The sequence below is a fragment of the Echiichthys vipera genome (assembly GCF_963691815.1).
Source record: "Echiichthys vipera genome assembly, chromosome: 20".
Taxonomy (NCBI): Eukaryota; Metazoa; Chordata; class Actinopteri; order Perciformes; family Trachinidae; genus Echiichthys; species Echiichthys vipera.
The window spans coordinates 7,898,811-7,914,210 of record NC_139845.1 but is presented as its reverse complement, the minus strand read 5'-3'; the positions used below and the strand labels follow the sequence as shown (position 1 = coordinate 7,914,210).

Genomic DNA, 15,400 nt, shown 5'->3' with positions numbered 1-15,400 from the left:
AAACCCCGAAACATAAAACATATTATATGAACCTGAGCTAGGATTAGCCGAATACATTATTGTACCCTTTCCGCTTTCATTTCATATTAGTTCAAGTTTTAAAAATCATCACAGAAAAATCTGTCTTCATCTCTAACAAAAGCAAGTTAGTGTTGAACCTTATTCAGCTACATTAGAACTGCGTTCACCAGTATTTTCCCTTACACACACACACACTACAGCATGTTACAGTAAAACAGGAAAACAAAATGGCTGTCATATTATTGTTCTAGGAATATTAATGCCTGATCAAAGTGCACAGCATTAAACATTTCCAATCGTTTATCCACTGTACTGAATTCTAAAGCAATGCTAGGATAATCTAGCACACAAGAGCAAATGCCCCCTTCAAACATTAATAAAATCAGTGTCATTAATGTAAAATTAAAAATGTGTCCTCAGTAGTGCAAAACCATTAACAAATATAATTAAGCCTATGGCCTGAACATAAAGACATCTCAAAATTCCTCATCAAATGCCTTCTGCATCGATGCCTTGTATCTAAGGCATGATGCCCTGAATTTCACAAATGAATGGTCAACAGGGAGGCCAGAATAATTCATTCTTGAGCATGGCCCCGTCTGAGGGTTTGACTGATATCTGGAAAAATCATTACAATTCCATAAGGTTCTTATGCAATGGAAACGTTGTTCACTGCATCAGTAAATAATTAATAGACACCCTGCAACCAATCAGAATTTGAGTATTCACCCAGACCATGGTCTATATGATAGATAATTAATCCAGTGCTACAGGACTCTAAGACCTATTATAAAAAAAACAGGACATAATATAAAAGTATATCAGTAAAGCTATTGTAGGCCTCTTGTGAATCAAGGGAATTTGGGAGGGCTACGGCCATGCTGTCATGCTGTATCAGCACAATTTGTGTGAATTATAGGAATATCTACACTGATAATCACTTAAGGTGTCAATCCCTAAAGACAGCATGGAAAACAAGTCCAAAGATGTGCATTGAATTATTACCATTCTTCAGCGTAAGCGCTTTACCACTGCAACTGGCTTTGTGAAGTGCGCCGAGGAAGTCAAACCAATAACCCTTCCGTTGTACTGTATGTTTCAGAAGGTGCTGGATAGATGCTGGAGGAAGACCACGGGGTGATGTTTTTCAAACTCTTTGAGCAGCCTCCTCCTCTCTTTGACGGGTATGGTTTTGCTGGAGGAGATGTCGTGAAGAAGCTGTTTGAGGCTCTGCAGGGTGGTAGCCTCCCGCTGATCCTCGTACTCCTGCGGCGTCACCTGCTGGCAGAAGGTGAACGCTGCAACACACAAAAGGGGAAGAGGACATTTGTTTTTTGAATGGAGCATTAATGCACAGTGGACATACAAAATTTGAGATGGTGTAATGTGCTATGTCAGCCATTGAGTGCATATTTAGTTGTAGTAGTATCTGACTAACTTGCGATTGTGTCGGGGTCTTTTCCTTGCCGCATAGTCCTCAGTGTTCTTCTCACAGCCTCAATAAGGGATGTAGGAGTCTGTATTCATTACAGGAAGAAAGGGTAATAGGATTAAAATAAATGCTGAATCAAATGTTGGGTCATTTGTTAAATTCAGATGATGGGGCACTTTCCCTCTGTCTTAAAAATCGCCAAAAAAAAAACCTGTACCTTGAAGAGCTCAGTGCAATTGTCCATAAGAAACAACACCAGGGTTTCGCTTTGGGATCGAGTCAGTTCATGATTCTGGACAATTGCTCTTTGAAAAGCGCGGCAGACCGAGGCCCTGTTATCAATCTGAAAGAAAACATGCATAAAAACATAAACAAATACACAAAACACACACATAAACATAAAACTAAAAACAGTTAACAGTGTAAAAGAGTTGTGCCTCCCCTGTAAACTGAAGCCTTGCATACTGTACACATCAGCATTTTAATGGTGGGATTTTATTTTGTGTAAAATATTGCTAAATTTCTGACATTTTGAATTAGCTCGGACTAACGTTACACTCTCAGCTAGCACACCAAACCAGAAATCAATCGAACTACCTGTTTCTGAAGACGGCAAGCATCTGGGTGAGCTGCTGTAGCCATAAAAGCCAGTAGTCTCCTGAGCTCATCTCTCACACTTGTCTCCAGCAGCCGAAAACACAACTGAGATGCTTTGATGGCATCCTGCACCTTCCCTTCATCTGGAATGGAAAGATGTGGTCAAGGCATGAGGTGCAAAAGGGAAAGGATCTCCATGAAGCATTAATCTTCACGGAGAAAAAAATAGGGCCGACCTTCATGACCGGGAAAAGACTACAAATCACAGAGGCACTGTCACTTATTGATCAGATGTAAACATGGAATGGGTTGTTAAATCTCTCTCCCACAATTTTCAAGGTGACAAAAACATGAAATGACTGTACACATTATCAAGTCTCACCCAGCAAATTGAGAATTGCAGCATGTATGTCCAGGTGTCGTCCTGAGAGAAGCGGAGCTTTTTCCTGCCCACTATAATACTTGGCAATGGTGTCAAAGAGCAGTCTCTTTTGGCCTGCCTTCTGCTCTGGCTGGTCCTCTTCTGAAAAGGCATCGCCACCTTGTTGGCTCAGCTGTTCCCCTGCAACCATGATCAGCTGGTCAGGAAAGAGCTCCAAGCAGTCCGCCGCTGCTGAAAGCCACCCATCCAACCTGTAAACACAAGGTGATGAGCAGAACATGTTTTTACTGTCACTTTGGGTTTGCTGGAATACTATAAAGAATTCTAGTGTTATGTCCAGTATTAATCAGAGCACTGACTTTGGCAGGTTAAGGGTGTCGGGCAGCTCTCTTTCCAGGCATGTGTTAGAGATAACCAGGTCCTGGGTGGCCAGAGGAGCTCTGAAGGCCTGAAGATGAACCCTGGCAGGAGAGGTCAGGATGCAGTCCAGCATGGGCAACTCTACTATCTGCAGCAACTGTAGCAGTGTCTGCTGCTTCCAAACCTCATCCACTACTAGAGAAGAAATATAAACAAAAATATTTGTGAAAAACTATCTGTGTGACATAAACTGTCATGGACTCACCATAGTGGCAAATACTAACAGATCAGCACAGTCTTACCAGTTTTGGACAGAAAGGCAGAAGTCGTGGGGGCTGTGTTTAAACTTGGAGGCAAGGTCGGTCGCAGGTTGATGGTCCTCAGCAGCCTCTCAACCCTCCTGTCTGATGATCCGACAGCAAGGGGATTAGAGATCGTCCTTAGTTCATTTAGCCTCCTGAAACAACAAGAAGGATTAAGGTGATTAAAAGGTGCTCAGGTCTGTGGAGAGAAGCTGAACCTTGAGACAAAGAAGGTGAATATATTTTGGGTACAACTATGCATGTGCATATGCATGTTTACAAACAATACTCAATCTAGTAGTCCATTAGGGGTTTGTTTAACTTCTTACTGTATTACTATCATAGTACTGCCAGATCTGGCAAAGAAACCATGCAAGATATAACAAAAGCAAAGATGTTATTGAATGCTTTATGTCAAAATATCACATGTATTTATGACTCCCCCATGTCTGCTTTGTACAGGACAGATTAATTTCAATGCAGCATTAATATATTTTGCAGTAAGGCTTCTATATTGAGTAAAATGAGTCAGTTAAGCAAACATATCAGAAAGGGGAATCAAAGTTAAACCAACCTGGAGCTCTTCTTCCTCTTTAGCCCCTGTTCCTCTGGTGCCATGTTTTCTGTGTCACTATTGCACTCCTTCGTGACAGAGTTGGGAAACACTTTATATTCCAGAAAACGGTAAAGGCTGCAGCTGTTGTCCTCAAAGGTCACTTCCTTGTCTCTGCGAAACAGCTTCGTACCCACTGGTTCGAATACCTTGGCCTCCATCAGAGCCTGGCAGAGTCGAGCAGCTTTGAGACGAGACACTTCACTTGTGCAAAACACCACATTCTGCATCAAGTAGCTGAGGACAGCATCAACAGCGTCTGAGCCTGTGAAACACTCGGCATGAACACGTAGATGTCTTCTACAACGGCGCACCTCCACCTGGGTTTGCAGCGCGTGGATGATGTTGTGCCATAACTGGGTGGCACCGAAAGGCCCTGAGAAACCTATTAGGAGACACAGAGTAAGTGATAAAGGGATCAAAACAGGTTTAATCCCAGAGCTAGACTTCATACAGGTCCGATGGGTTTTCAGACTGGTTGATGAAGGCCATTTGCACACCTTGAAAAACCTATTCATACAATTTACTAATAAACAAGTTCTGTCTCAAATTGAAGGTGAACACGAAGCACATGGTTGAGAATAAGACCTCTCACAACTTGTGACAGTTACAAAAGGTGAGAAAGTCTCGTCCCAGGGATAATTATTTGAGGTTTGTTTATTCTATTGTATGTCAAAAATAAAGGTGGACCACTAAAAACTAACATATTGACTGACATATTCATAATTTTACTGAAATCTAATATGGTAATATAACTACGTACAGTGGATTTAATCAACTTATGTGCAAAGTTTGGATATTTGTACTTTACTTATTTGCATTTGCTTTACAATTTTATTCCGCCAAATTTCTGACAGCTATAGGCCTATTAAGCCATAGTGGAAGAGCAATCTTTAATTAAATAAGTAAAAGTAGCAATACCACAGTATAGAAATACCTTGTTGCAAGTAAAAGAATAGCAATCAGAATCTTACTAATGTAAAAGTAAAGTATCAGCATAAAAACATACTTACCAAAATTACTCGTACATTTTGGAACCGTATATTTTTATATAACTGAATTATAATTATTGATGCATTTACAAGTAAGCGTCAATAATGTTACAGAAAGGGGAAGGTGGGGAATCATTCCAACTACTTTATATAATGCAGGGTAGTATAATCCATAAGAATACATAACAAGTCCTTAATTGATTTATATTTTATATTGATAATCTGATTCTGCAAAGCAACTCGTAACAAAGGCTGTCGAATAAATGTAGTGAGGTAAAAAGTACTATATTGGCTTTCAAAACGTAGCTAGTGGAGTGTAAGTATAAAGTACAAGTACCTGTACAGTACTTGAGTAAATGTACTTTACATCCCACCACTGCTAGTTAGAAGACAATTTAGAAATTATGATTTTACATACCAAACATATGTGTTTATAAAAGCTGGTTGTTATGGATTATTATTATTATATACTGTAGTAAAAATTAGCTCCACGTCGACTAGGTACAACAGTGAAATGCTACTTACACATCCGTGATAACAATCCCATAATATGCTGTTGCCACGGTGACTTTCTGCCCACTTAAACAACACGACCGTTGGAGTGTATCTGTCAAAACTGACTAGCCTCCGGCGCCTTAGCATTCATTTACACAGCTGAGCTTTGTTTGTGTGCTTGTATTTATGTATATTTTTTTCAGTAAACTTTAAACTTATTTAGCGTTAATACTCAGAGCTTACCATGCTGTATATTTTCACGAAAACTTCTCGTTTGGCTGTTCAACCTTCTGAAACGAGGAGTCAAATCAACCGCCATCATGAGCTCCCGTGTGACGTCACCGCCTTCTTCTTCTTCTACTCCCTCTAAACATAACCGGAAGGCAGCACTCTGATGCCCTCTACAGGCAGAAATACGTACTGTGAGACTTTTCTACTGTTTATTATAAAACGACATTTAAATACACAAATATATATGTATAGAGACAAATGGCTTGTCAACATATTTTCCGTCCGTCAAATGAAATATATTTGGCTATTCAAATATATGAGCAACATGTTTTTATCCATAACACACATTTGTGGCAGCTTGAAAATCACAGAAAATACAGCCTGAAAGAAGATGTGTCCCCCTATAACGTTTGCTGGGAAATAAAATTAAAAAAGTTACAAGATATGATCTCAAATATGTGCAAAATTAAACACTTGATGGTAGGACATCATCTGTGCATTTTAGAGAGAGGATACATTTTGTGGGCAGACTAAAGATCACAGAAAATACAGCCTGAAAGCATATGGACTTATTGATCCGTTTGGGATGACTACCGTAAGGAAATTGAGTTTCCAGCAGCTTACAAAAACACAAGGGAGGTGTAAAAAAAAAAAAATACAGTATAAGATAACAAATAAACTCTTTTCTAAATGAACATAGAAAGTAAAACAATAAACGGTCAGCAATAAACTCTTAGTTAAATATATAGTATAGATATGAATACAGGTCAAATAAAATTCACAGAAAAGGAAATCTATATAATCACATTTCCTTCAAATATTTTATTTCAGACATAAACCCACTGCTGTAAACCTGTAAACACACCGAGGTCACATCGGTAAACAAAGACCTTCCAGTGAAGCAGCAGCTGATGTGGATGAAATGTGCACTTTTGTGGAGATGAGCCAGAAACAATTTTACATTTATTTTGGATTTGCCCGTTGTCATCTGTTTTTTAGGGATAAGGAAAACTTTGACTACAACAAAACTAAACAATACATAACAAATAGAATCATATATTATTACAAAATTTTAACATGATGACAAATCAGTTTGCTTCACAATAAACCTCATGGTTATAATAGAAAAATTCCCCATCCACAACAAGACGTTTTCCAAGTTCCTTCCTAACTTTATTGTCTTGACAGAATAGTTTAATGTTTATATAAAAACATTGAACCTTGTGAACGGACACTATTATATTTTCACTTACCCCAGAATAAGAAGTGTCTTATCTATATATTAATTTTGATGTATTTTTACTTTATTATATTTATATTTTTTATACATATTTTATTCCTTAATGCAGTCCCTTTGTCTGTCGGAGTCTGTTTCTATGAACACACACACATTTTCTGTACACTGAAAAACAAAAAGGTGAAGCAGAGCGGAGCGTACCATTTCTACCAAGGGTGAGACTATTGTACTTTATGTGAAGGTTATACTATGAAGTATTGTTCAGTTTGCCTTTCCCGAGATTAATATGTAGGCATACATTCAGTTTTAATGCATAGCAGTTTATAATGTATATTTAAATCGAAACAATTAAATCTTTAATCATTTATACAGTCTATGGTTAGTCAGCCGTTGATCACCCCTGTGTACTAAATGGTCTCGCCTGTGTGTCCAGAGCCAGCTGAGGTAACGAAGGCCCTTTAAACAGAGCAGAGCACTGACACACGACAGCGAGTCTTCGCCTCAGAGTAGAGCTGTTTTGGGTATCAGTCTCCATTTCCGGAGACTTTAATGAGGTAAAAGTCTCTTTTGTTTAGCACTTTTTTACACTGTTTTTAATTATGAACCATTCGGCTGGTTCTGTTGGCAACGTTTACGGTCATTTGGCTTGAGTTTGCCTCTGTTGTGGAGCGGAAACTTGGGTGAAAATCGTCGACGGTTCCCAACGAGCACTGTAACGCTAATGTCAACGCATAGCTGCTACGTAAACACAGCCACCGTCGGTTGTTATGGCCAGCGCGTTTGGTCAATAAACAAAGACTGTCGTGTAAACTCTGCTGTAATAAGCCACAGTATGAGTTTGACGGTTATCTAAAACAAATGTCTTCTGCAGTAGTTGCGTAATGCATTTGTCATATGTTGCTTTCTTGCGTCTGGCCTGGGCATAGAGACATTAGTCAATGTACCTGAAGTTCTTGTTATTGTCTGCTGCCCACATCACGTGTACCCACTTCTAATGCGTGTGTGGATATTTTTCCATGTGCATGTAACCAAAGACTTTCCATGTAGGGGTGAGAGACAGCCAGCTGCAGCCAATGACGAGGGTCCTCGTGTAGTTAGCCCAGCCTCCCTGATCCATTGCTTTGTTTACATTATACTGCAGTCAAATCTGGATCCCAGAATACTGTCTTTGTTTCTGCAGGATTTACTGTAACAATATGTCGACCTCATGGTGCATTTATCAATTACATCTGGGCATGTTAATGTGGATATTGACAGATATACTGTTATCATGTCAATGTCATATCAATTACTCTGATTGTTGTTTTGAACTCACATGCACGTCCATGTCAAATGTTTTCTCTTTCTTTACTTCACCTCGTATTCAGACTACTTTAAGAGGATTTCTTCTAATGAAGCAGCAGATGACATAGTAGACCTAATCCGTAATCAGTTTTCTAGACTGCACTGCTCCCATCACTCTAGATAATCTCTGAAAATTGGCCTGCTGCGTTGCTGTGACCTAGCTGTCAAGTCTAGCAGATGATGTAATGAATGAGCCGCAGACCACAGCAGGGGTACATGGAAGTCCAACGCCCACCATCACCCCCTTGAGCTATCTTTAAACCAAAAGAGCAGCGAGGGAGTGTGCATTCATTTTTGGCAGTAGATAACTGAGACCAGAGACAGGAACACCCAAGGGTCACCCCGCCAGCACTGTAAGACACAGTGCAGATAATATTAGAAAGGCAGAGGCCTACTTAAGTCAGAGGCCTGCTAAAATATTGGCGTCACAATCCTCAAGATACATGTTTGTGTCTTTATTTGGCCGAGCATGGGGAATTGTTTTTGTATGTGATGATGACAAAAGATATACACAACATGCATGATCCTGCTTGGCTTTGGTACCTTTCTTTTTTATGCTAATGTCTTTATATTTGAATGGAACAGGCAGCACACGGACAGGTGTAACAGGATCCTTTTGGGGGTTGAGAAAGCCCTCTGTTGTCCCATGTTTCCCTGGAGACACAATTGATCTCAGATAGGCCTGCACACCATTGTATGTCCCTTATTGTGCTCAAGGTATAGAAGCTTTCGTTTAAACATGGATATGGAAATGTTTTCTGCTTGTGTCCTGACTTTGGATCATGTGGCAATAAACAGCAGCTGTGTTTTTCCAAAGAATTACTTCAAGAAAGTTTAACAAGATGTTGATACTCAGAATTGTGCAACAAGGCAGCTATCTTGGTTTCCATGGAGACTGGCCTGCCAGCTGTTTTATTGATAGCGACTGTTGTTTTTGTTACCATTTGTTCCCTGCATTGGCAACACCAACTATTGCATGCATGCTATTGAGCAGTCACATAATCTTTCTCCTTCTAACAAAAGCATGGGAAAAACTAAGGTAGAGGCTTACTAATATGTTTTTAGATCATATTTCTTCACAGTTTCTAATTTGGTTAGCATGGGTTAATGACATGCAAAGTACTTCCGTAAAACAGCTGGAGAATAGCAGTTACTCAAAAAGGATCTAATGGTACATTTGTTTTTGAGTGAACATTAAAAGCACCAGGATATTTGAACAGCCCAAAATGAACTACAGTGTCTGTCGTCTTGAAAAGTGTCTCCCAGTGCAACAGTTTGGCACATTTATTTGTCTGAATAGTTTTGGGACAACATTAGAGGTCCGTGGCACTTAAAAAAAAAAAGGTGCATCAGGCATTGAGATCACCGACAATATTTATTCATGGATTAATTCATTAATTGTTGGTTTTGGTCTTCTCATCATCTGTAAAAAAAAAAGTAATAATCAACAAGCTAACCAACTTTTCATTTGCAGCTATAACCTAAGATGCCTCGAAACAATGAGCGACCTGCCTCTACATCTAGCGGTGAGGACCATGGCAGTGATGTGGAGTCGTCGTCAGAGCGTTGTGACAGTACGACATCGGCCAGCGACCGGGACTGTTCCCGTGAAAGCTTCAGTAGTGACTGCTCCAGCAAGCATTGCACGCCCTCTTGTGAGTTCGTTACCGCAACCTTTTTCTGGGCTCAGTATAAGCTCACCAGACAATCTCTGACCTACTGATTTCATTTTCATTTTTCAGTATAGGTGTTGAGGTTGGTTTGGTTTCTGCACCGGTTCCAACTTTTGAGAATTAATATTTATAATTCAGTTTTGTTTGTACTGATAGGATTTCAGGGTGTTAAAAAAGCATCTTTGCTTCACTACAAGCCCAAGAGAGGGGGAACCAATTAATAGAAGGGGAGCAATAAACAAAGCAATTTAAAGCACAGGTATTCTTGTAGTTTATCTGCAACCTCACCACTGTCTTTAAGCAACTTCAGATGTTGGAATAATGTCCCTGTATTAAGCTCCTCTATTTACAAATCTTGTTCAATATTTGATTCCCACAGCAAGCCCACCCAAAACCTTAACCCTGGATGAAGTCATGGATTCTGCCAGAGAACTGTATGATCTCAGGCTTTCTCATGAGATCACAGTGAACCGCAACTTCAATGTGAAGCCAGACAGCCTACCTCCGAACTGGTATGAAAAAAGAACTTGCGTCTCAATTTGTTCACACCCTGATTATGTTTTTATCATGTGAATTATCAGTGAACCCAAATACCAGTTTTTCATTTAAGGACTTTACTTAAATATAGTTTAGTAGGAGTGCAGGTAGACATGAGCTGAATAACACTAGCTTTGATTACAAATGTCAACTTTTACAATATTTATACTTGCTGGTGCCTCGTGCTATTCACACGCCACTGCGAGTTCTGCTCACAGAGATTTACCCTGAGATGTGGAATAGGTTGGTGTATATGTGCTTCATATGAAATATAGAGTTTCACAGTATTGACAAAATAATGCGTACGCATCACAGAGGAGAACTTTTATCACCAAACCCAGACGTGAGACACCGACATGTGAGTTTTCAAAGGAATGTGAGGCAGTGGAAAATCTAGAAACAAAGATCCCTTTGAGATGCAATATCTGTTCTGTCAGGGAGTCCTGGTCGAGAAGGGGAGCAAAATAAAAAGTTAGTGTTTTATTAAAGAGGCCCTATTATGCAGTTTTCAGGGCCATTTTTGTATTTTTCGGGTCAACTACAATAGGTTACACCATACGTCACCTTTTCTACCGTATTCATTGACATCTGTCTTTCTCTGTTTATCTTTAACACAACACTGACCTGATCTAAACAAGAGAGTGAAGAGGACAGAGACAAAGGGAGATAAAGTGAGGACAGGAGTAGATAAGGAAATAATTTCTTTAGTAAAAGAGTTGAGAGTAAAAGAGATTGACAGGAGCAGAGAAGCTAGTTCTGCTGGCAGCAATCAAAACTTATTTTCCGTGCTCAACAAAAGGAGAGATTTTTAAATCCTTATAATGATCTCTCTGTTATTCAGCACTTTGTGTACCATCCCATTTCAGAAATGGGCATTTTTCCTGACAGATACTAAGCTTAACTAAATCCTCAATATCTTTTTTTTTTTTTTAGTGTATGGAAGAAAGTTAGAGATAATGTCCACAAGGCCTTCTGGGACATCCTGGAGTCTGATCTGAACGCCGACCCGCCTGAGTATGGGCACACCATCAGATTATTGGAGGAGATCCGAGAGGTCAGCACGCACATGTGATGTTTCCAGCTTTATTGCTCTGATTTAAAGATCCTTTTGTAACTGATTCTCTTTTTCTCCTCTGTGACTGATGTATGTAGAAAAAAAACCATCACAGATTAATTAAGTTATAAATAATGCTTACTATCATTTTACTCTTTGGGCAGATTTTACTGTCATTTCTTAATCCGGGTGCTAATCGAATGAGGACCCAGATTATGGAGGTGCTGGACATGGACCTGATCCGTCAGCAGGCTGACAACGATGCTGTAGACATCCAGGGGCTTGCCTCTTACATTATCACCACCATGGGCAAGATGTGTGCACCAGCCAGGGATGAGGAAATTAAGAAGCTCCGCGAAAGCTCAGACAACACAGTAACAATGTTCAGGTAAGTGCACACTTGGGGTGTGAAGCATTTAAAAACATTTCAGTGCTAAGATCACATGTTTATGATCAGGGATCATATTGTTTGTCTGAGAGAAATACATGAACTTCACCTTATTTCGCTCTTATATAAACAAGTCAGTCATAGTGGCTCTTATTTTTTTATACACCAGGGAGGTCTTCCGTGTGCTGGATCTGATGAGGGCGGACATAATCAACTTGTCAATCGATTTTCTGAGGCCTGTGCTGCAGAGGCACGGTGTTGAATATGAGAGGGAAAAGTTTCAAAGCATCCTGGACAAAACACCCAGTATGAGACACACTTTTCTTTTTAGCTTTGCATACTGTATGTTTTACTATCTCTGTTGGCAGGTTGCTACAAAATATGTAATCTTTCATGTATTAGAGTATTAAGAACAAACTCCTCAATCAGTATTGTTGTGATAAACCTCCTCAGACGCTTTGAAACGCACCACCTCGTGGATCAAGGCGGCACTGGAGGAGCTGTCGACTGCCATACCCAAAGAACAGACTAAAAGTCCGGGGAAAGGACCGCAACAGGTGCTTGGGCCCCTACAGGTCCTAAACACTGCCTTCCTCCACATCCTTACATGGGACTACAATAAGAGCCCACTACCTGAGGTGAGTGGGTTTTGAATTTGTGATTGTAAATGAGGGGAAGATAGATTCTATTATCTTTCGTATATCTGGTGTCATTATTTTTGTGGAATACACATGTTGAAATAATATTTTCTAATATAGTTGAAAGTCTTGTTGTTAACATAAGTTTGTTAGGTGGACCTCCACCCCCCCTTAAGCTAAACTAAGCTAATCTTCTCTTAGCTCTATATGTATGCACGGTCATGGAAGTGGTATCCATCTTCTCATCGAATTCTCAGCAAGTAGACAAATAAACATATTTCAAAAAATGTAAAACTGTTCTTAAGTCTTTATTTTTTTCTTCTTCTCTAGACCTGGATGGCTGATGAGATACGTCTGCAAGAAATTCAACGGCAGCTCCAGCGTTGTCAGGCGGTGAACGAGGTGCTGCTCATTATCTACAGCACCATTGGAGGGCCTATCCAGGATCTGCCCATACTGTCTGACCGCCTGAAGAGGATGATTAGTGTGCTGCTGGATGGGATGCACAGCCCGTTAGTTCACTTTTTTATTTTAGCCATCTTCAATCCAAAATATGTATTCAGACATGCATTTGATGGGCACAGGTTATTAACTATGGAATGTCATTTAAAGCTGCAGTAGATAAAAAGCAAAAACAAACAAACAAACCACTAGAATTTGAAGCAGAGGGAGACCTCTTCTTGCAGCTCTCCCACTCCCCTCTAACTCCTGAGACATAGGAATGCTGATTGGCCAAAATCTCCCATCATGGGCAAGTTTTTAAAAGAGGGAGTGTGGAAGTCTAGTTTTCTCTCAAAAACACACTACAAAAACAATATGATTAATATGCCAAAAGATTACGATGGAGTTTTTGCCGAACCACATAAAAAATAAATTGCATACCCTAGATTTAAGTCAATATTTCTGGGGACTTTAGTTTCATAATGCATTTAATTTATTCAACTCTTTTTATATTCAGAAATATAAAAATTGTATATATATATATATATATATATATATATATATATATATATTTGTATAATTACGTATGTATTTCTCCATATATTTAACGATTTGTTTCATAGACATATTTATTTAATTAATACTGACTTAAATGGCATTCCATAATTGACTATATGTTAAATAAAATCTCAAACCAGAACTCTCTTCTTCTTCTATCCGCAGGGACTTTAACCTAAAAGAGGCACTACAAGACGTCTGCGCTCAGATCTGTTGCGAGCTCAACAAGTCTTTAACAGAGATGAACTACCCTGCTCTGACCTCAGCGCAGCAGGCTGTCCTCACGGGCCAGATATGCAGCATCAGTCAGAAGGACAATCCCATCCGCATTCTCGTTGGTAAGATAGAGCTAGCAAGAGTGACTGCATGCTTATTCGAGCGTTTATATCATTTCATTTCACTGGCAGAGAAATATGCGCTGGTCTGAGTGAAATAGTTAGTTCAGAGCAGATTACTTCAAATTGATTTTTTTTTCCTAACCTGTTATTTCATTTTCTCTTGTTCTGTGTTTCTGTGCAGAGGATCGTGTACAGCAGTACTTCATGGCACTCGTCTGTGATCCTAAACCCCAGGTCAAACTTGAACAAGTACCAGCTGGCTTGACTGCTATCAAGCCGGAACTAGCACTGATGGGAGAAAAGTTCATCTCCATGGTTAACTACAATAGGTGTGTCTATGGACCTTTCTATGCGGATATCCTCAGGAAACTGATGTTTATCAGCAACCCCCCAGCAGCAAACCCTCCTCAGGACACCGCTCAGGACTCTGTCACTTCCAAATAAAACCAAACTGTGGCTCACGCAGTCTAAGGAGTCTTTTTGCTAATAGACATGGCTAAAGCTAAGGAGGTACTACAATGGCTAGGCAGTAAAACTGCTTTGCTCAGGCAAGTGTATTCCAATGGCTGAAGTTATCTTCATTGCGTTGTAAATGTAGTTTTTTTTTTACTACATTTAACAGTGAAGGCACTGCACTGTAGGCGTCATGCAGTAGACATTTTATGTGACCATTGTGAAAAATGTTCTTAAATATACTCTCCTATAAATATTTACAGCTTCATACTGAAAAACCAGTGTTACAGCGATCAATTTGTGAACCTTATAGTGATCCCTACATTTTAAATATGTCTGTAATCAGATTCATGTTATGGTGGGAGTCAAACGGAGGAAAAGGGCAAACCATTTGTTTGTCTGAAGCAAAGAGGAAGATGTTTATATATTAAGAAAGGGAGAAGAGTAGCATATCAGATTCCCTATGGATAACAAGTTATTTATGACTGTTAAATTCTATGGTAACTATATTGTAGACTTATGACCAGCTTTGAACACAATGCAAAACACAAGAGAGCCCTTTTCCAATGGAATTAGTCCATTTTATTGTTCTCCGTTAACTTTTTTTCAGCCAGACAACTAAACTGTGTTCTTTTTAATCCACTGATACTACTTTACAGTAAACAAAAAGTAGAATTTAAAAAAAATAAACTTTGAGGTTTTGACTTCGCAAAAAACAAACAAAAAAAAAACAACCTTTGTCTGCATGAGTAGCTTTTTGTTGGGGTTAAATACTTTAAGTTTTTACTTAAGTAATTTGTTGTCACTTGTATGTTCTATACTTTTACTTGTTCTCTTCCAGTGGAGTACATGTTTTATTGGTTTAGTTGCTATGCTTGTTACATTTTGATGTACAGTATACCTGTGTTGGCTCAAAGAACCTGTGGGGGAATGAAAGGTGTTAAGCTCAAAATGATTTTGTGTCATTTTCCAATGGACCCAATGATGCACAAAGGAACGCAGTAGTGTATTTTTACAAAGGTGTACATGAAAATGTGTTTTTGTCTTCTGTACTACAGTTAATATAATAAAAACTTGGAAAAGTAAATTGACCCGATCTTCATTTATTCAAGGAAAGTGGAAGTTGTGGCCATCACACAATATTTTTGAAATAGAGCCATATGGTTCTGATCTTAAAAGTAATACAATTACAATGTAACCATGTTGATTTGTGGTTTTTCATGGGTTTAATCTAATCTATAAACATATATTTTACTGTTATGATAGTCTTTTGCTAGTGCTAAGGCTATTAAATAGTTGAATTTATAGAATAAG

General features: G+C 39.1%; 2 protein-coding genes across 2 annotated transcripts; one reads left to right on the top strand and one right to left on the bottom strand.

Annotated features, from left to right (window-relative positions):
- Nucleotides 1–1,119: 1,119 nt before the first annotated feature.
- Nucleotides 1,120–5,527, bottom strand: depdc4 (DEP domain containing 4; the record flags this gene model as incomplete). The annotated part of the gene is made up of 9 exons (XM_083935300.1): nt 5,438–5,527; nt 3,669–4,092; nt 3,095–3,249; nt 2,792–2,987; nt 2,433–2,683; nt 2,051–2,193; nt 1,671–1,796; nt 1,460–1,538; nt 1,120–1,319 (listed from the first exon to the last, which is right to left on the bottom strand). The coding sequence occupies exons 1-9, from the start codon at nt 5,514–5,516 to the stop codon at nt 1,120–1,122; spliced, it is 1,653 nt and encodes a 550-aa protein (XP_083791426.1). The 5' UTR covers nt 5,517–5,527.
- A 1,583-nt stretch (nt 5,528–7,110) lies between these two features.
- On the top strand, nt 7,111–15,167 carry tcp11l2 (t-complex 11, testis-specific-like 2). The gene is made up of 10 exons (XM_083934814.1): nt 7,111–7,216; nt 9,481–9,661; nt 10,059–10,191; nt 11,150–11,270; nt 11,435–11,658; nt 11,828–11,964; nt 12,112–12,296; nt 12,627–12,808; nt 13,461–13,633; nt 13,815–15,167. Exons 2-10 carry the CDS (start codon nt 9,493–9,495, stop codon nt 14,075–14,077), a joined length of 1,587 nt encoding a protein of 528 aa, XP_083790940.1. The 5' UTR covers nt 7,111–7,216; nt 9,481–9,492; the 3' UTR covers nt 14,078–15,167.
- The last annotated feature ends 233 nt before the right edge of the window (nt 15,168–15,400 follow it).

What these genes read in the sequence shown, in the direction of transcription:
- tcp11l2 (XM_083934814.1), top strand. Translation starts at nt 9,493, where the DNA reads ATGCCTCGAAACAATGAGCGACCTGCCTCTACATCTAGCGGTGAGGAC. An exon ending in CAAGCATTGCACGCCCTCTT is followed by an intron (nt 9,662 to 10,058) that starts GTGAGTTCGTTA and finishes TGATTCCCACAG; the next exon opens with CAAGCCCACCCAAAACCTTA. An exon ending in ATAAGAGCCCACTACCTGAG is followed by an intron (nt 12,297 to 12,626) that starts GTGAGTGGGTTT and finishes CTTCTTCTCTAG; the next exon opens with ACCTGGATGGCTGATGAGAT.